At 48.8% G+C, this 23,445-nt stretch overlaps 1 protein-coding gene across 5 annotated transcripts in view; it reads left to right on the top strand.

The window, feature by feature from the left end:
• Katnal1 (katanin catalytic subunit A1 like 1) overlaps positions 1–23,445 on the top strand; it is a 57,644-nt gene that overhangs the window by 6,893 nt on the left and 27,306 nt on the right. For all 5 annotated transcript variants that reach the window (XM_028878060.2, XM_028878059.2, XM_028878057.2 and 2 more), the window contains exons 2-4: positions 2,406–2,581; positions 4,375–4,535; positions 18,589–18,751. In XM_028878060.2, coding sequence (XP_028733893.1) covers positions 2,420–2,581; positions 4,375–4,535; positions 18,589–18,751 — 486 coding nt within the window. In that variant the 5' untranslated portion in view covers positions 2,406–2,419. The remainder of the gene's footprint in view (positions 1–2,405; positions 2,582–4,374; positions 4,536–18,588; positions 18,752–23,445) is intronic.

Below are 23,445 nucleotides of genomic sequence, written 5' to 3'. Positions count from 1 at the left end.
AGCGAATTAGGGCAGAAGGGCATGGTGACAGAGCTGTGGCACCCAAGGAGCAAAGAGAATATGTGTCCTTTCAGTCTGGGTCCCCAGCCTGTGAGTTGCTGGCACCCACATTCTGGGCAGGCCTTCTCCCCAAGGTTGACTTTTCTCTGGAAACATTCTCCTGGATAGACTCAGAGAAGTAGTTTACTGATCTTCTAGGCACTTCTTTTTGAAAATTTTTAAGTGTATGTGTGTGGTGTGAATGCATGTGTGTGGTGTGAATGCATGTGCGTATGCATGTTTGGGAGTGTGCTTGTGTGTAGGTGCACTGGCATGTGTATGAACAAATCATGTGGTGGTCAGAGAGTGACGTCAGGGTCCTCCTTCCTTTCCACCCTATGTATTGAGGCATGGCCTCTCACTTGAGCCCAGAGCTGATTGATTCCTTTGTCTTGTTGGGAGAGTCCGGCTACCCAAACTAAAGTGTAATTCCCTAGGAAGGCAGGAGGAACATTTCTACTTTCTTTCTTTTCATAAGATGCTCTACTTTGCATTCTCAATAATGAAACTGCCACTTCAAGGGAAGCTTCACCAGAACACCCTCTTGCTACTCATGGAAGGACAGAAGGCAGGGAAGGACAAGCTGACGAAACCAGTAACTGTCGAATCACTCATCAGCAGGGGCAGGTGCAGGCTCAAATTAAGGCATTTTGTGGCTCTTCCTCTGGAATGGTGCTTCACCCTCCCAGTGGGAGCTTCCCAAACCTTAGAGCATAATGCTTTGGAGCCAAGTGAGGTCCTTGTGCCCTCAGCATACTCTCCACAACCCTGTGACAGATGGACCATAAGGGCTCAGAAAAAGAAGGTACAGGAGGCTGCTGAGTGTGCCCCATTTTTCCACTCCCATTCTGAACCTCAGTACCGCTTCAAGAAATCCTACTCACCCCGGCTACAGCAAGAGGTAGTTTAGGGACTTGTACCTCCAGCCACCTAACCAAGTTTCATGAGATAAAATGTTTAACACAATCTATTTACCTATTTTAATAAAATTTTCCCCCCTTTCCTTTCTTATAGGAGGAAGGTCTAAAAAAAAAAAAACATGTATAAAGTTCAGCTAGATGGAGGGTGGTGAGGGGAGAGGATGTGTGTGTGGGTTGGGTAGGACTCAACCTAAAGGTGTGTAGGTAGGGCTGTAGACCTTTTAACTTTCCTGGCTAGTCTGGAAAACCTAGGGAATGCCTCTCCAAATTCCTACCTTTAAAGCTGACACTGTCCTTAGGAAAGCCACCCTAGCTCTGTGCAATCTTCTGCACAGAGACCCAGAATAGTGGGGGAAGAGAAGGAGGGCTCTGCCAGTGTTTGTCTCTCTGCGACCACACACTAGGTACAGCCGGGCGGTGGTGGCGCACACCTTTAATCCCAGCACTCGGGAGGCAGAGCCAGGCGGATCTCTGTGAGTTCGAGGCCAGCCTGGGCTACAGAGTGAGAGCCAGGACAGGCACCAAAACCTACACAGAGAAACCCTGTCTCTACTTTCTTTATTAGACATTTAATTGGCTTGCTCTTTCAGGAGATAGTAGGGCAATTTGTACTCTCCTAGGGTCCCTTCCTCTGTATTTCAGGACTTAGTATGCTTATGGTCTTGGGAGGAAAGTGCCTATGCTGAGAAGCCTTGGGTGCCTGGGAGACTCTGAGAAAGTCTAGAGAAAAGCCAGCATTGCTGAGCGGAAGGACTGGCCCAGAACCTGGAAGCTCAGAGGGCATTCCTGGTCTCAGATGGACGGTTCCACTAGGATAGCATCAGTTAGGATGGGGAGATGGCTAGCGGTGGGAGAGAGAGCCAGCTCAGGAAAGTTATCTGACCATCTCTTCCCTATGCAGAAGAGGTGCATGCCGAAGAAGAAGGACGAATTGAGATTCAGACATCTCTCACAGTTGGATTCATACTTAGCTTTGCTGTATGATGCAGCTGTGGCATCTGGATGGTGGTGGACATCCATAGGCTGTCCTCCAAAGTATAACCTGCGGTGTGAAAATCTTACTCCCAGGGTCCAAGAGTCTCAGCCCAAACAGCACATGCTAAGATACCTAATGACATTCGTATGTCTTTCGGTGTTATAAAGAAGTAGCCGAGCGGAACAGAATCTCGTGGATGTGTCCGACTGAGTTGGTGGCAGTAATAAATGAGCAAGGGGCACTCATGTCCACTTTTCCTCATAAATCAGCCAGTCGTCCATCACCTAGGCGGTTCTCCCTGTTACCTCCCTGGATGTTCTGTGACCTCCTGTGTATTTGCAGAGTTGGAAATTTAGTTAAGTTTTATGTCTATTGTGACTCTCAAACCAATTGATGCACGTTACAAAATTGATCATTGTTTTAAAATCAGTGCTGAGAACCCTACAAAAAGCATTGTATTTTATCTGCAGGGATCTGAAAGAAGATGAATTTGGCAGAGATTTGTGACAACGCAAAGAAAGGGCGAGAGTATGCGCTTCTGGGAAATTATGACTCATCGATGGTGTATTACCAGGGAGTAATACAGCAGATCCAGAGACACTGCCAGTCAGTGAGAGACCCGGCTGTCAAAGGGAAGTGGCATCAGGTAGGACAGCTCACAAGTGTCCCGTGGGCCATGGCGGCTGGGTTCTGTCAACTCGAGGAAGCAGAGGCGGGAAGTTAGCCCGAGAATTTACACGTTCTTCTGATTGGTCGGAATACTGAAATGCATTTGACATTTAACTCTACGTGCGGTTCTGGTAGACTACCTTCTCAGTGGTCTATGTGTTTCTGACCATGCATTTTCATCTTTGAGGATGCTTAATTGTAGTTGAAGGCTTTCTTAATTTTGAAATTTTTAAACTTAGCTATCTCTTGTTGCTGTCTCCTCTCTGATTTTTGTTTGTGGTTTTGACCTATTTCATAAAAGTTTTCCTTGAAAGTCTCCTTACAAATACAAATGGGCTGGTAATCTAATCAAGACATTAACATTGTTTCTGTCTTCTTGACTCTACAACTTGATTATATAATGGGACAGTTAACGCAAACTTAAATTATAATTTCCCCAATTACTGTTGTAACTTAAAATCCTTTTAAAATTAAAAGTACAAAGTCGGACAGCACTTTGAAGCTTCGTTTCCTCTGGTGTCTTTCCAAGGCCCCCTCCTCTCTCCACAAGTCAGAAATGAGGGCGTCACTCATTGTTGAGGATGAGTTGGCTTAGTTTCCAGCTCAAGATTTACCAAACTGCATTGAGTAAGAGCAGCGCACTTGCTGGAGCCTGGGCCGAGATTCTTGGGTCTCCATTTTTCTTGCCTCTCACAGGCTGGGTGCTTGTGTTTCATGGTGGTGCGTGTTTCTCTTGAGATACTGGCGTGTGTGCTTCACACTGGGCCTGGCATGTGATGCCCTGGTGTATTGTGTTATATGACCACACGCGCTGGCAGGGCCCCCTCACTGGGGTCTTCTCTGGTTCTACAGCCTCCTCCTGCTCTTTTCAATGTACTGGTCTGGGGAGAATTCTTCTGCTCTGCTTTGGGGTTCAATGTGCTTTCTGGTTAAAGGATTTCTAGAATTGTTAAAAATGAGTTTATAAATACAACTTTCCCTGTCATTGTTTGCTTTTGAGAATTAGCATGGGTGCCGGATGTGAAGACAGTACTTCCCACAGCGTAGGTTCTCAGTTATGTTTTTTAAATGTAGGGAAAACCTTGACTTAGTTCAAACTAAACCTTATCCAGGACCCAAAAGAGTTGAAGACCAAAAGAGGCCGAGGTGAAGGGGATCATAAGTAAGGCTGGGTGGTGTGTGATCCTCTGCAGTATCTGGCAGTGGCCAGATTCTCAGGGCCAGCATTTCGTGCTTAGTGACAGTGGGGTGGGAAATGGAGGTGACAATTTTGACCAATTTTGTTTTAATCTCTAAGAATATTGAAAGATTTAGCATAGTAAGTATCTTTGATGTCTAGGGTGAATAACTTGTTACCGATGCAAATGCTTATTTTAAGCTATATTAATAATCAGCATCTTTTTTGTTTTTCAAGACAGGGTTTCTCTGTATAGTTTTGGTGCCTGTCCTGGATCTTGCTCTGTAGACCAGGCTGGCCTCGAACTCACAGAGATCCACCTGCCTCTGCCTCCCGAGTGCTGGGATTAAAGGCGTGCGCCACCACCGCCCGGCATAGCACATTCTTTATTAGACACACAGCTTTTCCTTTTGTGAAGACGCATGCAATGCAGCCTTCTCCCCCATTGCCCGCTGCTCCACTCCATCACTCGGAAGAGCTGTTTATCTAGTGCTTCTGTGACTCATTTTGCACACTTTGACTGACACTAAGAAAGCTTACACTTCGTATAATTCATTTATTTGCACTTCTAACATAACGGCTCCTTTCTTAAGGTACGGCAGGAACTCTTGGAGGAATACGAACAAGTTAAGAGTATCGTCAGCACCTTAGAAAGCTTTAAAGTCGACAAGCCCCCAGACTTCCCTGTGTCTTGTCAAGATGAACCATTTAGAGATCCAGCCGTTTGGCCACCCCCTGTCCCTGCAGAGCACAGGTAAGTGAGACTCGGTTGATAGGAACATCTAGAGAACTGCACTCATAGTGAAGCTTTGTTTGAACAGTTTCGCAGAAGCATTTTGGGGGCTCATAAGCTTAATATACTTACCATGCTCGTTCCTTGTGGGGTCCAGAGCTTATGTTCGGTCGAGGAAGAGGCAAATCCGTGTCCTGCCCTTGCTTTCTGTGGCCTAACGGTGGTCACCTGTCTGGCAGCTTAGCAGTTAAGAGAAGTTTTTTAGACTAGCACCACACCTTGGTGTTTGTTGGAGAAGACTGACCCCTTCCAGTGAGCAGTGGGGAGACTGGATTCATCTGGCTGGGCTGCCAGGGCCTTGGTGTAGAAGGGACACCTGTAATAGTCAGTGGCTGGCCTATCATTGCTTAAAGGTCTGGTCCTGGGGTGGCGTGTAAGGCTTGTCCCACCAGCTCCTCCGACCCTGTCCACCTTCTCTTCCTCTCTCCTGGCTTCTGTCTGTGCACAGGCGTTCTTTCTCCAGGGACTTCCCATAATTCACACCTCTGAGCTGCTCCTCTTCCTCAGGTCCCTGTCAGCTGACTGAAGCATTTTTCTGGCCGCCTGGGTTTGCAGGTGGCATGTTGGATTCGCTTGTCTTTTCAGGATTAGAGGGCAAGCGATGTCAGGCCAGGGCCAAGACTTTGTTTACTTAGAAACCACACAGCAAATGTCCTTTGCTGACACGGAGGCTTGCCCATGGAAGGAGTTCAACACTGAGCAACTCCATTAAATTTACGAGTTAGGGACCGAGGCCTGGGAGAGCTGGCCGTGAGTCCGTTAGAGCGGGACCTGAGATCAGGGCTTTGGCCTGCCCTTCTGTCTCGTGAAGTGGGGCTGGGGGCAGAGTGCTGTCCCACAGGGAATCCATTTCCTTTGGCCAGTAGCTGGGGCCATCTGTTCAACTAACTGCTCTCTTGAAGATTTCCAAAAGCATTTAAAGGATTGTGAAAAATGGTTCATTGTTGTTGTTGTTTTGTTTTAAAACGGCCTTGCTATGTAGACCAGGCTGTCATGGAACTTGCCATATAGCCCAGGCTGGTCCCTCTCTGTGATTCTCCTGAATTAGCTTCCAAAGTGCCAGGATGACATTCTGTACCATCTCACCCACCTAAATTCTTTTAGAATTTCTTCTACTGAGTTACAGGTGGTTTGTGATTTCCCTAGTAAAGTCAGGCACTAGATGAGAATTCTTTTTTTTTTTTTTTTTTTTTTTAAAGGAAAATGATGTGCTTTGGGCTTAGGTACCCCTCACCCCTCAGAGGGTACCATTTCAGGAGTCATGATTGTTCTCTGGGAAGCTCCAGAGTAAATACTGAAAAAAAAAAAAAAAAAAAAAGGGAGAAAGAAAGAAAGAGACTGTGGTCTGTCAGAACACCACATTGTCCCTGTACATGTAATTAATGGAATGCCTCATTTTTTCCTAGAAGTCATTAATTCCCAAATATACTTCTGGCTTAAAGCTAAGAGCTAACAATAAATCTCCTTTTTAGAGTGCATGCTCTGAATGGTTAGGTCACCATCATTAATTTCAGGAGGTAGTGCTACAGACAGTAACTAACATTTGTGACTCAAATGATAAGAATCGTGGCTAACATTTCCCATTGATGATTGCCCGTCTAGAAACTGCCCTGATACAGGGCCTAACTCAGCCCCTCCTGTTGCTTGCCCTTCTTACATGCCCGTAACATAGATTGCTTTTGTTTTGATACTTATCTCCAATCCTTCTTTAATAATGAAAGGGAAAGATAAATGCACGGACAGACTCTCTTCTCCACACTAAACTGAAGAAAACAGTTTTTCCTATGTGAGTGCTGGGGAGATGGCTAGTGTGTACTGCTCTCGAAGAGGCCCCAGCTTGGGTGCCCAGCATCCACACTGGGTGGCTCACAGCCACCTGCAAATCGCAACCCCAGGGGATCTTCTGGCCTTCATGGCACACACACACACACACACACACACACACACACACACACACACATGCACACACACACACACACACACACACACACACACACACACACACACACAAACCCCCAAAAACCGAAAGCCTTAGGGCAGTTCCCTCACGTATAGCTCTTGTACGTGGTGTGTGCTTCTGCGTCCTCTGTGGACTAGAGACAATCTGAGCATGCGTGTCACCTGGGAAAGAGACTGACTCCACATTGTGTTGTTACTTTTGAGTCACTGCAAATAGCTGATAAAAACAAGGAAGGAAGGCTTAGTGCTCAGGACTTCAGGGAGCGTGGTCCATGGCCACTGGGTGCCATACTTTGGGCAGAACGCCTGTGTGGAGGAAGCATGTGGCAGAGGAGTGCTTATACTTGCCTGGAGATGGTGTGTGTGTGTGTGTGTGTGTGTGTGTGTGTGTGTGTGTGTAGTAGGGAGAGCGGAAGAAGCCTGGGGTAAGGTCAGTTCTGCTCCAAGCAGCCTTCCAGCCTGCCCTACTTGTAAAGGCTCCACATGGCCTCATCACTGGGACCCAGCATATAACACGTGAACCAGTGGGGACATTCAGACTGTAACACACCTGAAAACACAGGCCAGCTCAAGAGGTTGTGGGTTATGGTGAGTGTGTGTGTGTGTGTGTGTGTGTGTGTGTGTGTGTGTGTGTGTAATGCGGGTCATAATTTAAGACTTTAGGAACAGGTTCTGCCTGTAAGCAACAATGGCCTGCCACGGTGGAGAATGCTTTAGTGATGTGTATGTAAGGCACACATCACTGAAGAAACCCAGTCTGGTGCATTGAGAGGATGCAAGGGCAATCAGGTAATCGTGTACTCTCAGTTAAAGGCCACGGGAAGCTGGGACTGAACACTGTTTTTCACCTTTAAAAATTCTTTGTCTTCAAGTCTTGAAACAAACAATTGCACCTGGAGATAATGCCTGGCTGACAAGTTCTTTAAAGGCCCTGGGTCTGAGCTGCGGGCTGATGGCCACTTGCTCTGCAGCTGTAGTTATTGAACTGCTCTGCGCACTGATTCCAGGGTCTCTGCTGTGGGGGAGTCTCCATCTCACAGGGTTAAATAACAGAATTCAGTGGTGATGGCCAACAGGAACTAAGTTAGAATCAGTGGTCGGCTTTGAAAAAAAGAACTACGGTATTCTTTCAGATACATAATGAAAGACTGACATGATTCACAACTATCTCATTCAGAAAACCTCAAGTAATTGTATTTTCTCCTTGAAAATCTGCAGAAATCTTTGGTTTTCTGGACCATGTTGGGTAACCCCAGCAGAGAAAATGCTGAGTTCTCAGGGTTGGCGATCCAGGAAGCTGGTGTTCGTTTCAGGGGAAGGGGCCACTAGTAACCACTGGTCACTTGCTGTTTCTAAGCGGTCTCTTATGTAAGTCCTCCAGTGACCCTACCAAGTACGGACTGTTCTGGCATGCTGATTTAGTGCTGAGACCCTGGTGTCCAGACAGTGAGAGTGAGGCTAAACTTGTTTTTTTCCAAAGTCAGGACTCGAACCCAGACCTCCTCGGTGCCAGCGGTCTCCTTTGTCTCCACTTTGGTCTGTGACTTCAGCACATACATCCAGTGGCGTTTGTGGCTGCATTTTGATATATAGTCTGTGTCCTAATATCTGCTTGTTAAATTCTCACTAGTGGTGTTAGAATAAAGAAATTGAAAATGCTTAATGAAATAAACATTAATAATTTAAATATAATTAAGACATATCCCTGTGGGAGCATCACACTGAAATTATTATTTTAGTCAATAGAGAAATGTAATTTACTGTTTTCCTACAAAGCCTTTCAGAGATGAAGTGGATGTGCTTGGCCTTGGCTGCTAATGTGGCCAGCCTGTCTGTACTTCTGTCTGGTTCGGTTTATGGAACTGTAGTCCAGAATTCCTCTCCGTCTTCCAGTTCGACGTCACAGCTGTGTGTACTCTGCGGCTGCTCTCAGTGGTTTTGCTGTGTTTTTTAAAGTTAGACTTTATGTGTCGTGGATTTGCTGAGTTTAATCACGATCATGTTTTAAATCACCAGCAGCTGTTAGACAAATCAAAGCAATCTTTTGAATAAATTAGATACACTGCCTTAAATTTGAGAAAATTGAGCTGTGAAAATGGTTCGTGATGGGAGGTCAAGGCTAGAGTAGAGTTAAACTCGGAAGAAGTGAGCTTCCGATTGTGTCCTTTGTGAGTAGGTTTCTTATGTTAGCGAAACGATTTTGACAATCTTTTACGTCTAGGCTTAGTAAGCTCTCTTTAACAAGGTGATCTCTCCTTGTGAGGCCTCAGACTGAATCTAAGGTTGTCTGTAGCTGGAACAATACTTGGTGTAGCATCTAGTCAATAAAATACGTTTTCTTTCTTTTTTGTGTATATGTGTGAGTGGTGTGTGCTTGTGCATGAGTGTGTGTGTGTGTGCATGTGAATGTCTCTGTTTGTGTGTGTGTGTGAGTGTGCATGTGAATGTGTGTGTGTGTACCATTACAGAGATGAGACTAGGACACTGCTCTGTCACTCTGCCTTATTCCTTTGAGACAAGGTCCTTCCCGAAGCTGGGACTGGGCCGAGGCCAGCAAGCCCCAATGATGCTCCTGTCTCAGTTACCCGCACGACTGCAGTCTCAGGCACTCGTGGAACCACACACAACAGCGTGCATGGAATTCACGCTCAAGTCCTCCTGCTGACACAGCAGGTGTTGCCCTCAGACCAGTGCTCTCGCCCTTCAGTATTCTCTGCTCATCTTAAAAAGTAAATATGGCAGATCTTCCTCTAGCCTTACTGAAGTAGAATTTGTATTAAAGATATACAGCTTATTGATTGGATTAGACTGTGAAAATAATGACTGCAATTAAACTCACCTCACCTCATATAATTTGCCTTTTTTTTTTCTTTTTGTAGTGAGAACACAAGATCTGCCTTAGCAGATTTCAAGTATATAGTACAGATGGTTAGCTGTGGTCACCTTCGTGTATGCTAGATGTCCAGAATTAATCCTCAGATGACTAGAGCTTCACTGTGACAATGTCGGCCTGTGCTGTGGTCTGAGTGCCTGCAGTGCTCATGGATTGGCAGCTTATTCCCCTGGGCAGCAGTCCTGGGAGGCTGGATCTCTAAAGAGGGATTGGGTCCTGAGGGTGGGGCCCAGGATGGATGAGTGCTGTTAACCCAGAAGGTGGAGTACCTTCCATCATGGAACCATGCCACACCAATGTCCTTGCATGTGTGGGTTCCTCAGACTTAGACTTCTCAGCATCCAGATGTGAGGAAAGCCGTTTCTGCTCATTCTGAATTACTCGGTCTTCGGTAGTCTGTTCAGTGGCACAAATGGCCTGAGAAGGCCTGTTCCCTTCACATCAGCCCTTGGGAACTACCATTCTCTTCTCTAGTTCTGTGGTCTGACTGTTTGGGATGGCATATGTAAGTAAGGTCCCATTATTTGTCTTTCGGCAGGTGTTTATTTCACTTAGCATAGTGTCCTCTAGGTTCATCTATTTTTTTTTTTTTTTTGCAAATAAAAGAACTCTCTTCTTTAAAGCTGGATAACAGCTCACATTTTCTTTAAACCACTCATCTAAGTTATTTCCATGTCTTGCTGCTATGAATAGGGTTGAAACAGACACAAGAATGCAGATGCCTCTTCAACACCCCCATTGAGTTTTACTTAGATATGTATTCACAAGTGGGATTACTAGATCATATAGTGGTTCTATTTTTAATTTTTAAAGTATTTATTTCTATTGCATGTATATGGGTGTTTTGCCTGAATGTATGTCTGTGTACCTCTTGATCACATGTGTGCAGTGCCTTCAGAAGCCACAAGAGAGCATTGGATCCTCTGGACCTAGAGTTAAAGACTGTTGTAAGCCACCATGTGGGTGCTGGGAAGCGAACCCAGGTCCTCTACAGTAGCAGCCAGTGAGTGCTCTTAACTGCTGAGCTGTCTCTTAGGCCCTTTTTTTTTACTTTTTGAGGTACTATTGGTGTGTGGTAGATTTTAACCAATCATGCCTTGTGGGGGAAGGGCAAGTGAGATTGTATATGTGAATCTGAAGTTAATCATTCAGCTTGTTCTGTATAGGTAATTTTGTGATTAAAGCCCTAATAGACCTTCTAATGCGATTTCATCAAGACCTAGAGGGAGGGGCTGGGGAGAGAGCCCGTTGTGTAAAGGGCTAGCTTTGTAAGGATGACAACATGAGATTGGATCCCCAGCACCACATAAAAGCTGGCCACGAGGAAGAAGTACCTATAATCTTAGTGCTGGGAGGCAGAGACAGGAAGAGCCCTGGGTCTCATTGGCCAGCTAGCCTAGCTCAGTCAGTGAGCTCCAAGATCAGTGATCCCTTGAGGAATACACTTGACCTCTGGCGTGTTTGTGTGCGCGTGTGTGCATGTGTGTGCGTGCGTGTGCGCGTGTGTGCGTGTGTGTGCGTGCGTGTGCGTGCGTGTGCGCGTGTGTGTGTGTGTGCATGCGTGTGCGTGTGTGCGTGTGCGTGCGTGTGTGTGCGTGTGTGTGCGTGTAGGTGCGTGTGCGTGTGTGTGTGTGTGTGTGTGTGTGTGTGCGTGTGCATGAGCTTGGGGAGATGGTACAGTGTTTCTCCGTGTACACTTAGGAGACCAGTTTTAAGTCCCTGCCCAGGTTCTTAGAGATTTAACGTTAAGGCTGTTAGCATGTTTCCCTGGGTTCCCTGCTAGCTTAAGTAACTGTCAGCATTCAAAACAAAACAAAAGCTCATTTAATAATGAAAAGGTTCAGTTAAGGCCACAGTCGAGTACCGAGTACCGAGTACCGAGTACCGAGAGAGGAAGCTAAGTTTCCTGTTGGTGTGTCCTTCACCTCTGCTCTGACTCAGTTGATTCCTGCATGAGGCGTGGGAGAGGCCGTTCGCAGCAGCACTGGTCCAGTCACCCTCCCGCGTCAAACCCGGGGAAGAGGAGGGCTGTGGGACCCACCTGCCCCGTGCTTTGTAAATGCTCACCGCATGCCAGGCGTTATCGTGGCAATAACTAACCCCCAGAGTTTGGCCTCAGGGTACGGGCATCTCTTACCCGCCCAGCTCTGCACCAGGTCTGGTGCACATTGGATGGATCTGGCCCCTGCCCTGGAAGAATTTGGTCTTGTAGGTGGGATGAGAGCATACTGGGTGAAATGGATTAAACTTGGTGACTAATGAGATAGTGAGGATGAAAGAAAACTGGGTCTAGAAACTGAGTATCTAGACGGAGCTGTTGACGAGGAGTTAGAGGTAGGAACAGACGAGGAGAATAATGGAGGTTACCCGAGAGTGTCAGCGAGGTGGACAGACATCTAAGGTTGTTCTTCATAAGAGGCAGTAGGCTGCTCCCTGACACTGGTGCCATTTCCTTAACATTCTGCAGTTCTGTTGTTTCCTGGAATAGGGGGTGGCCTTTGATTTCAGATTGTCAGGAGAATGTAGGGGGAGGGGTGATTTGTCTCAATAATCAATGACATTCACTGAGTTCTTCACCTGGCTTATGATTTCACTTCACAACCTCCCAGGAACACAGCCACTCTAGGACCAGGGCTGGGAACCAGATGGAATTCATTCAAGACAAAACAAAACAAAAGCCCAGTTAATTCAAAGGCTGAGAATCAGCACGAGCTCACCCGCAGCTCAGTGCACATCTTCAAAAACACGCATCCTAACACTTTATTTGGGTATTTGAAACATGATCTGCTGTGAAGCCTGGGCTGGTCTCAAACTCATGGTCTGCCTGTCTCGTTGTTCCGGGTCTGAGATTCCAGGCTTGTACCACTCGTGCGCAGTGAGAGTGGATGGCAGAGAGTGACAGCCGGGTCAGGTGGACGCAGCCGTCCCACTGCGGGGGTGGGGGGGGTGTTAGTTATTTACAGGGAGAGGGTAGGTAGGTGCCTGTGCTGCCTGGAGTGCTGTCCTGGAGGCTGCAGCGGAGACAATGAGAAGCACTGCTGCAGGGCCAGTACCCCTCGGGTCTCAGGAGCAGTGGTGCTGGTGATGCAGTGGTGCTGATGATGCAGCGGTGCTGGTGATGCAGTGGTGCTGGTGATGCAGCGGTGCTGGTGATGCAGTGGTGCTGATGCAGTTGTGCTGGTGGTGCAGTGGTGCTGGTGGTGCAGCGGTGCTGGTGATGCAGTGGTGCTGGTGGTGCAGCGGTGCTGATGCAGCAGTGCTGGTGATGCAGTGGTGCTGGTGATGCAGTGGTGCTGGTGGTGCAGCGGTGCTGATGCAGCGGTGCTGGTGATGCAGCAGTGCTGATGCAGCGATGCTGGTGGTGCAGCGGTGCTGGTGATGCAGTGGTGCTGGTGGTGCAGTGGTGCTGGTGATGCAGTGGTGCTGTTGATGCAGTGGTGCTGGTGATGCAGTGGTGCTGGTGGTGCAGCGGTGCTGGTGATGCAGTGGTGCTGGTGATGCAGTGGTGCTGGTGGTGCAGCGGTGCTGATGCAGCGGTGCTGGTGATGCAGTGGTGCTGGTGATGCAGCAGTGCTGATGCAGCGATGCTGGTGGTGCAGCGGTGCTGGTGATGCAGTGGTGCTGGTGGTGCAGTGGTGCTGTTGATGCAGTGGTGCTGTTGATGCAGTGGTGCTGGTGATGCAGTGGTGCTGGTGATGCAGCGGTGCTGGTGGTGCAGCGGTGCTGATGCAGTGGTGCTGATGGTGCAGTGGTGCTGGTGATGCAGCGGTGCTGGTGATGCAGCGATGCTGGTGGTACAGCGGTGCTGGTGATGCAGCGGTGCTGGTGATGCAGTGGTGCTGTTGATGCAGTGGTGCTGGTGATGCAGTGGTGCTGGTGATGCAGTGGTGCTGGTGGTGCAGTGGTGCTGATGCAGTGGTGCTGGTGATGCAGTAGTGCTGATGGTGCAGTGGTGCTGGTGATGCAGCGGTGCTGGTGGTGCAGCGGTGCTGGTGGTGCAGCGGTGCTGATGCAGCCGCGGAGCTGGTGCAGCCGTGGGGCCAGAAGGCTCAGTTGGAGCAGGTGGGGTGTAGAGAAGCGGCCCCTCCTGCAGGTTGACGGTTGTCCTGCACAGGAAGGTCACGGCAGGAAAGGCTGTGTGAAGGGGGCCGGGTGTCCACGGGGGAGGGCATGCTGTTGGGCCTTGTTCTTGATCTCTCTGGTTTCCCTGTGCCTCTTACATAAGCTTTCTGTAGGAACATCTGTCTCCTGCTACAAAATGCAGTAGCCGCTTGAATTTGGATTGCGGAATTCTAGGTATTTACTACCGTGAGTGCCTAAATTTTTTGTTTTAAGATTTATTTTATGTTTGTGAATACTTTGCCTGCTTGTCCATCTGTGCACCACGTGCATGCCTGTGCCTAAGGAGGCGAGAAGAGGGCATCAGGACCTCCACGTGGGTGCTGGGAGCCGAACCCAGGTCATCCACAAGAGCAGCCGTTCTGTTCTCTAACCACTGAGCCCTGTCTCCAGCCCCTACGCCTGGTGTTTCTGTTTTGGAAAAGGCAACTGAAAGTAGACGTTATAGAGACAAATGGAGGAGGAGGACAGGACAGCGCCCTCAGAGTGACAGACACGCAGCACGTTGGCCCGAAGACTCCCTGCCTGGCTGGCCTTTTCCTGGCAAGCTGCTGTCTGCTGTTGGGATGACCTGCCTGCCCTTCTCCTCCGTTCCTAGGAGTCGACGTCCCCAGTCACTGAGCCCGGGGCTGAGCTCTTGACTGCACTGAGCAACTCACCAGTTAGTGAACACGCCGCCCACTCCCTCTGCTCACTAGTGGACACGCCGCCCACTCCCTCTGGACTCACTAGTGTACACGCCGCCCACTCCCTCTGCTCACTAGTGGACACGCCGCCCACTCCCTCTGCTCACTAGTGTACACGCCGCCCACTCCCTCTGGACTCACTCTCACCTTGTGACACTTGCTGTGTCCCAGCTCTGTGGGAACTCTTTCCTGTTTTAGCTGCTGTGGCTTTCACGCGGCTCTGCTGCTCTTCTTCCTGTTGTGACTGCGGCCTCTTCTCTCATGTCCTCCCTTGTCTCTAGTCCCCGCCCCTGGGCTCTTCCTGATGCTTCATCTTGACCTCAGTGGTACCCTCTGGATGCTGACAGCAAGAGTGAGGTCCTTGCCACACAGCAGCCTCTGCTCTAGGAAGGCTGCTGCCCTTGCACAGACTAGCTGTGCCTGGGGGTGGGGGTGGGTGTTTCTTCTTAGCTCTGCCCCACAGTGGCCCCGAGGACAAGCTAGCCAGCTCCCCTCACTTTCCTCCTCTGTGACTGAGATCAGCAGGGCAGTTGCCCCACGGGGGGCTTGTGGGAATGAAGTAAAGTGGAGAGTACAGGGCACCCCCCGCACAGCAGGGGTGCGGACCGGCTGGCAGCTCCCACCTGACCCTCCACAGGCTTTATCAGATGAGTCCAACTTAGACTTTATCCTTTTGTACAAACTGCTGCCAGAGGGCCTCGAGTCACGTGACTGAAGAACTGGGGCCTTGGGCTTGCTCCCTGCTGCCTCCCCAGCACCACGTGCGTGCGCAGGCACAGCGTGGGCGTTCCAGAAGCCTTTCTTGAAGGAGTGTGCAGAGCCGTTCACAGCTCTCTGTCCTTGTTCATCTCCGCTTCCCTTCTGTCCTTGCTGATGTGTATAGCGTGGCTCTCACAGTGAAGTCTCTATTGGGGGGGGACTGTCCGTTTTGTTTCCGAACACCTGTCTCTTCCGTTGCTCTCAACGGTAGTTGAGTGCAGAACCCGAGGCTGGTATTTAGTCCTCATGCTCTGGTGACGGCTGGTGGCTCTCTGTGTTTGAACAGCTGCATGCCAGTGCAGCGTCCGTCTCTGTTTGACATCAGGGCTGAGGTCAGTGCTGCGCAGACCCACTCAGGCCTCTTTTTAAAGAAGCCTCATAAGTCTGTTGCTACACAGCCTGGAAGCCGTCACAGAGCCCCACAGTGAGCAGACACTGTGCAGCGATGTGGCGATGAACAGAGGAGTACAGCACGGGATCAAGGGTGTCCTTTGGGACAGGGACGGAGTCTGTTACACAGAGAGAGCACATGCACACTTCCCACTGGACGGGGACTGGCCACAGACGCCACCTACAGCGTGTTGAGCACGTCATTCAGAACAGTGCCCGGCAGGACAAGCCCAGGGCAGCCCTTGGAAGGCAGCCTGTGACCAGCCTAGAAGGAATCTTAGGACATGGCTTACCAAGCCAGATGTGTGCACAGAGTGGACTGTGTAGGGCTTCGGAGCAGCTGCTCAGTAGCAAGCCGAGAGTCAGGACTGTCTCGGGATTCATGGCAAGTCCAGCAACTGCAGAGAGCCTGCATGCAGCTGCAAGGGCTGGCCTTGCTGCAGGGGAGCAGAGGCTTCATGCCGGAGTCCAGTCTAGATGGCTGGACCAAACGACAGTCATTTATGCAGCTGCTGGCAGCGGGAGGGACCCCAGGCGTGCTGAGCGGAGGGGTCGTCGTCTCCATTGGTCCCTTGCCGATGCCCTTGACTGAGGCAGGAAGGACAGTTCTGCATGCATGGATCCACAGATACTAAAGCATAACTGCACCCGACCACTGTCTGTCTCTTCCTCAAAACAGAAGAAAACCTAAGTAAAGCAGGCCTCCTCTCTCCCAAACAACAACAGAAGGATTGCTTCGAGGTACTAAGAGGCTTGACCTTTTGTTTTATTTTCTGTGCCAGACGTTGGTCCAGGGCTTGGTGCATGCTGGGCAAGCATTCTGCCACTGAGCTGCATCCCCAGACCTGCAGGACTCCAAACAGCAATTTATTATTATTAGGTCCTCTTCTTCACTGGTCTCTTCACGTTTTTATTTCATTGACAGAACGCTTAAGTGACTAAGAATGCCCTAGGACCAATAATGTGGTACAACTTCCATTTCCAAAGAGTCTTTCTGGCCATGTTGCTGTGAACTCTTCCCCAGTGGACCTTGTCACACTCTTGTTTCCTTATCTCTGTCTTCTCGTGGGGCCAGCGGTGTCACTAGGGGTATGCTAAAAATGGCTGGTCAATGAATGAGGAACCGGACTACACTCTGGGGAGTGAGATGTCCGTGGGAGTCGCCCAGTAGACGTCTGTGCGGCTCTCAGCAGCATTCTCATTCTTAGCAGATTCTGACAAATATGCTTTGTTTTTGTTTTTTTTTTTGGTTTTTCAAGACAGGGTTTCTCTGTGTAGCTTTGCGCCCTTCCTGGAACTCGCTTTGTAGCCCAGGCTGGCCTCGAACTCACAGAGATCAGCCTGGCTCTGCTTCCCAGAGTGCTGGGATTAAAGGCGTGCACCACTGCCGCCTGGCTATGAATATGCTTTCTGCAGCGGTTACTTTTGACAAAATCCTAACGAGGACAGGCTTATTTTGACTCGAGTTTCTGGGGATTTTGCTTCAGCATGAAAGTGAAGGCATGGCAGAGGGAGGAAGGCAGGTAGGCAGAAGTGTGAGGTGGCTCTTCATCAAGAAACAGAGATGGCACAGAGCTACCCCAGCCACCCACGCCATCAGCCAGGCCTCACTTCTTAAAGGTTCACAACCTCCAAAGCTGTTCCACTAACCAGAGACCTAGTGAGCCCAGGAACCCATGGGAATCACTTTACATTAAACCGTAGCACTGCAGAAGAACTGTAATATCACAGGACTTCGCCATTTCCCTGAGGGGACGGAGCGTTGTCCATTTTCCTCTTGTCAAATTCACTGTCATCGTGCTCCCTTCTAGGATGCCAGAAGGCAGCTCTGGTGAGCAGGTGAATTGAACCCCAAGCCTGCAGGTACATTGCGGACAAAGGGGTGGCAAGGATGTAAGAGCTGGAGGAAGGTGGGAGCACTATGGAGTGCTCACTTCCAGGCGGGCCATGGCTTCTTGTGCCCTTGAACTCATAGCAGCTGGGATTATGTGCACGAGATTTCACAAGATTGACCTGTGGGCACTCCGTCATGGAAGGGGGTGCTCCTAGGGCCCCCCTCTTCCCTGAGTTAATGGGGAAGGAGGGACCTTTTCAGTGGTGCGGTCATTGGTCGGGTGCACATGGTCCTGCGACCAACCCTAATGAAACTCTTTATTGGGACACACACACACACACACACACAATGGGAGAGGGGGAGGAGGAGAGGAACTAGTCTGGAAGAGAAAAGGGGTTAGTGGGAGTGGGTAGTTAATGAGGGCTGAGTGTGATTGAAGAGTGTGATTGAAGTACATTATGTACCTGTGTGGGGATGTCTTAATGAAGTCCACAGCGTGTACAATCACCATGTGCTGATGGAGGAGACATTAGGAAAAGGGAAGAGCGTTAAACTCACACCCAGCCCACGAGCCTAGAGCTGGGACAGTGAATGTAGTGTGAGGGAAAAAGCAGCTGCACCCAGGGATCGGCCACAGATGGCAGTGTGGCCACTGAGCGAGCGGGAGAAAGGCATGGAACCGAGGGAGGGAACCGAGGGAGGGGTGGTTTGAGAAAGAGGGAGGAGCTAGGAAGTGACCAAGTCTCCACCCAGAGAGTCCACACCCGGCTGTGCTGAGAGCCTGGGAGGCTCAGGGTTGGACGGGGAAGCTGCCCTGTACTGGCAAAGCCTGCTGCTGGGACACGGTGGCTTCACATCTGGACTCACTGACTCACATCTGGACTCACTGACGTGACTGATCACACCTGGGGGCCGGGGGCCTGGGTAGTGTTTCCCACAGAAACGCTTTGTTTGTAAGACCGCGTCAGGGCCGAGCCCTGCCATTGGAAGTGTGCTTAGTGAAATGCTGACCTTTCCAGCTAAGTGGAGAAAGTCATCTTGGCTGTAAAAAGAAAGCATTGAAACTATGCAAGGAGTTGGGTTTTAAATGCCGTCCTTTAACGAGAAGGTTGTGATTTTGTCGAAGTTAACTATTCTTGATCTAAGACCGTCGGTGGAGTCGGGCTGCTGAGGTGGACAGGCGGCCGCAGGCTGTGTTACCTCTGTTGGTGATGGACAGTTGCTCTTGGCAGAGTAATCGCTCCATGTGTGTCCCTCTGTTTAGTGATTGTATCAGCCGTTGTACCTTAGGGAAAACGGACAGCTTCTTGAGTGAGGTGCTGCCGACGTACTTGTCCTTGATTAGCTTTTATTTTACTGTCTCTCCTTTGTTAGAGCTCCGCCTCAGATCAGACGTCCCAACCGAGAAGTGAGGCCTCTGAGGAAAGACTCGGGAGCAGGCGCCCGCGGACTGGTGGGCCGAGCGCACCCGATATCCAAGAGCGACAAACCTGCGAGTCGGGACAAGGACTGCAGAGCGAGAGGGAGAGACGACAAGGCAAGACCCCGTGGTTCAGGCCGTGCGGCCGGGCTCTGGGGGATGTTGTGATCGGTGTTGAATTTGCACACACACTCACAGATGTTGCAGATGTATTTAGTCAAGTGTCGGTGGACCTCCAGTTCCCAAATAAAGACATGGAGACCTCTAATTAATTATGGATGCTTGGCCTTAGCTTAGGCTTGTTCCCAACTAGCTCTTATAACTTAAATGAACCCATTTATATTAATCTATGTTCTGCCACGTGGCTCGTTACCTCTCCTCCATACTGTATGTCCAACTCTGAGTCTCAATGGCTTAATCTACACACCTCAGATTCTTCCCAAGTTCCTCTCTCTCCCTGGAAATCCTGCCTATCCTCTCCTGCCTAGCTATTGGTCATTCAGCTCTTTATTAAACCAGTCAGAAGGCGCCTTAGGTCGAGACCCATCTTCACAGTGTACAAAAGGATTATCTTTCAATAGTAAAGTAAATGTGCACATAGGTACAGAGGTATTTAGTAAAGTACACACACATACTGCTCGCTGCGCGCACACGTATAGATGCACTTAGTAAAGTGGACCTTTTGCAGCAGCATCACCCAAGAGAGAGAGAAAGACCAGGAGTAACCTTGGCTGTGGGTTGCTGGACGGCTCTGGCGCCATTCATGAATCATGAATTCATGAGACAGCCCCTCTCCACTTTTCAGAGTACGAAACTAAGGTGCAGGGAGCTCCAGTCCTCTCAGATCGAGGGCTGGAATCTGGAGACCTCCCCTCCCCTCCCCCCACTCACTGGTACAGTCTAGATTGGATTTGAGGAAAGAAATCCACAACTGAATAGATCTCGGGTTCTAAGTGTGACTCGTAAACCGAGGACAAGGCGACCAAGTGACAGTTGTTGATGGCAGATGTGTTCCTCTGGAGGCTGTAAATGGCTTTCATTTGTAGTGTTTCAGAATAAATCTCCAAGGCCTACCCTCTCACTGACATGTTAAGTACTCAGACCATCACTGCAAATCAGCCCTTCTTATTTCTGCAGCTGCTGAGGTAGAAGAGGTACTGTGAGTCACCGTAGAGATGAAAGGAACGACTATTAAAAACCAAACACGGAAGTGTCACGATGGCATGAAAGGTGTAGTTGTCTCTGATCTGACTACCATAGCCACCCAGAAGTTAGCAGAGACTGGTTCCTAGACAAGGCTGATTTGAAAATGAAGAGGGTATTAGAGACTTCCTTTTAAAAACATTTGGTTTGTATGTTGCAACAGGCTTGAAAAGATGCAATAAAATAGTCCAGGAAAAACCAGACTGTATTGCCCATAATAAAGACAGTAATTACCTTGAAAATACTTAGTTAGGTAAGTATATAAACATTTAGTTACAGGAGCTCCCACTTGGTAAGCAGTTTGGCCTCGTGGCCTGATGGCCTGTTTTCTGACAAAGCTGTTTACAGCACACTTGTGATGAGCAGGTGAAGGGCCCGGAGCTGATCTGCTTTCTGTTCCTTCCTGTTGGTCCCTACCTGTCTCTCCATTAAGAGCCCAGGTGTAGGCACAGTGTGGCAGCGCACGCCTTTAATCCAGCATTCGGGATGCAGAGGCAGGCGGATCTCTATGAGTTCAAGCCAGCCTGGTCTACATAGTAACTTGAGGCCCTGCCACAAAAATAAACAAAACAAAATTAGTTGTATACACATGCTTGTGTATTCTCTAATCTAGTAGTTTTATGACTTTGTGTATAGAATTCTGAGAGCCTTCTATATTCCAGACACTTAGCTTCATAGGTATAAAAAATGAGGATAAGAGGAATTTATTTGGGCCCATGAAATGGCTCGGCAGGTGAAGGAATTTATGGTCAGTCTTGGGAAGGGTTCCTGGTCTCTTAGCTCGTGTGTAGGGTTGATTGATAGACGGGCACACGGCAGCAGTGGGAGCAGTGCTCGCCCTGAGTGCCACAACTCTGGTGTTGAACTGGGTGCTGGGTGCTCTTCGATTCCGTCTGTGAGCACAGCCGGAAGAGACTGGGACTGTGGGACTGGGCTTCACAGGGTCGGGACTGTGCACCTGAGTTGTAAATCATGATGTGAGTACTGTCAAAGTGTCTCTCTCTCTCTCTCTCTCTCTTTTTTTTTTTATAAAAAAATTCTGGTAAATTTTGTGAGATTACATCTTTTCCCCACTTCTTTTAAAACTTCTGGTAGGCTTCAGATGCGGTCTGAGCTTAAAGCGCTGTTGTTAAGTAAGCACCAGCCATTGTGCACAATGCTTGCTTGTCGAGGCCATGGTTTGTTGTTATTGTTGGTTTTTTTTTTTTTTTAATCCTGAAGGCCACAGGGGTGTCTGAATGGCAGTGTGCACCTTAATTTATTTAGTACATTTCCCCTAGGTGTGCACTTTGTGTAGTCAGGAATATAAGCTAATAAAGGGTACCTGGCTATATGCCAGCACTCAGAAGGCTGAGACGGGATGGTCGTGTGTTTGGTGCCATTGGGCTGTGTAGTGAGACTTTGTCTTAGAAAAGGACCTCCGACTGACATCTGGCTGGCTGTCACTGCTGGCAGGAGTGGCTGTGAGCATTGTTTGAATGCACCAGGTGTCTCAGTCTGTTTGGGCTGATGCTGAAACACCAGGTCATTTTATAAGCAGTGGGACCTCAGGCAGAGTCTGCTGACGGCCTCTACAAGGCCCCACCTCCTAATGGCAGTGTACTGGGGCCGGGTTTTGATGTGACATTTGGAAGACTGTATGTGCAGACTATAGCCCACAGAAAATTGAATTGACTGTTCTGTCATTTAAGCTTGAGTCAACATAGAAGTATGCTGAGAAATATCAGTTGCCCCCTTTAACCTGAATTCTATTGAAAAGGATGTGTAGCTTTAGTCATGAGATAGAGGAACATTGGTTGTTTTCACCGAGAGTTAATTGACCATGAGTTATATCTTAACAATATTTGAGAATCAGAGATTTATGTAGAAATAACAAATGCTTTTTTAAAATTAGAAAGGATATACTGAAAGTAGATATGAGGGAGTAGAAGGAATGTTTTTATATTATAATAAAAATAAATTTGTTAGAAAACACTGATTCTCAAATGTGTTAGGCTAGCCGTATTGGCTTAACTAATCTGTGGTTAATGAGCAGTGTCCTTCATGATCCCATTATTCTGGCTACATGTGACTCTAAGCAGAGGGCAAGTTCACTCACTGGACTCACTGGTCGGTTATTCGGCCTGCAGTGCATTGTCTCATCACATCAGATATGGCAAATGGCCATGGCGAACGCTTTCCTTCTCATGCTTGGCTTCGAGACACAGGAATGAGGAGATGTGGGAAACAAGACTGGGGTAGTCTGTTGATGCCTGCTGATTGACAGCTGCACAAATGAACAGTGACGTAAGAGGGTGCATGAACCATAGTTGTTATTTTATGAATGACCATCTCACATGGGGTGCTGATGTGTGTTTAAGAATTACTTTTCTGGAAAAAATATATGTTCACATGTAATTCATGCACATACATTCACATGTGAGTCTATTACAGATCTGATCGACATAAGGCATATGCAACTATATGCCCATAATTTAGAAATAGCAATTGTCCAGTGCTCCCTATGGACTGCATAGAATGCTTTCACTGATTCAGGCCCACGCTCATATCTCCGTTTGACCTGTGATTGCATTGATAGAGGAATGTAGTATAGATGTGAACGTTGGTTGATAATTTGTTTTCATCAGTAAGATGGTAGTAAAGCCATGAAAAAGAAAGCATCTTGGAATTTTACTCATTCATCCACAACTTGGGCAACATTGACAAATAGGATAATTTTCAAATATTGGAAGAATACTCATTTTTTGTGGTTTTTTTAATTAAAAACAACAGAAATGGCATATGTGTATGTGTGCTTGTGTGTGTGTGGTGTATGCATATATGTATGTGTGTTTGTCTAGGTATATGTGCCTGTGCATGTGAACACCAGTGCGTATGTGTGTGGAGGTCAGTGCAGATGTGTGGAGGTCAGTGCAGATGTGTGTGGAGGCCGGTACAGATGTGTGTGGAGGCCAGTGCAGATGTGTGTGGAGGCCAGTGCAGATGTGTGTGAACACCAGTGTGTATGTGTGTGGAGGCCAGTGCAGATGTGTGGAGGCCAGTGCAGATGTGTGGAGGCCAGTGCAGATGTGTGTGGAGGCCAGTGCAGATGTGTGGAGGCCAGTGCAGATGTGTGGAGGCCAGTACAGATGTGTGTGGAGGCCAGTGCAGATGTGTGGAGGCCAGTGCAGATGTGTGGAGGCCAGTGCAGATGTGTGGAGGCCAGTGCAGATGTGTGGAGGCCAGTACAGATGTGTGTGGAGGCCAGTGCAGATGTGTGTGGAGGCCAGTGCAGATGTGTGTGAACACCAGTGTGTATGTGTGTGGAGGCCAGTGCAGATGTGTGGAGGCCAGTGCAGATGTGTGGAGGCCAGTGCAGATGTGTGTGGAGGCCAGTGCAGATGTGTGGAGGCCAGTGCAGATGTGTGGAGGCCAGTGCAGATGTGTGGAGGCCAGTACAGATGTGTGTGGAGGCCAGTGCAGATGTGTGGAGGCCAGTGCAGATGTGTGGAGGCCAGTGCAGATGTGTGTGGAGGCCAGTGCAGATGTGTGTGGAGGCCAGTGCAGATGTGTGTGGAGGCCAGTGCAGATGTGTGTGGAGGCCAGTGCAGATGTGTGGAGGTCAGTGC

This window comes from Peromyscus leucopus, chromosome 23 (assembly GCF_004664715.2).
Source record: "Peromyscus leucopus breed LL Stock chromosome 23, UCI_PerLeu_2.1, whole genome shotgun sequence".
NCBI classification, from domain to species: Eukaryota; Metazoa; Chordata; class Mammalia; order Rodentia; family Cricetidae; genus Peromyscus; species Peromyscus leucopus.
Note: the sequence above shows the minus strand (reverse complement) of the source record. Positions and strands in the feature narration are given on the sequence as shown.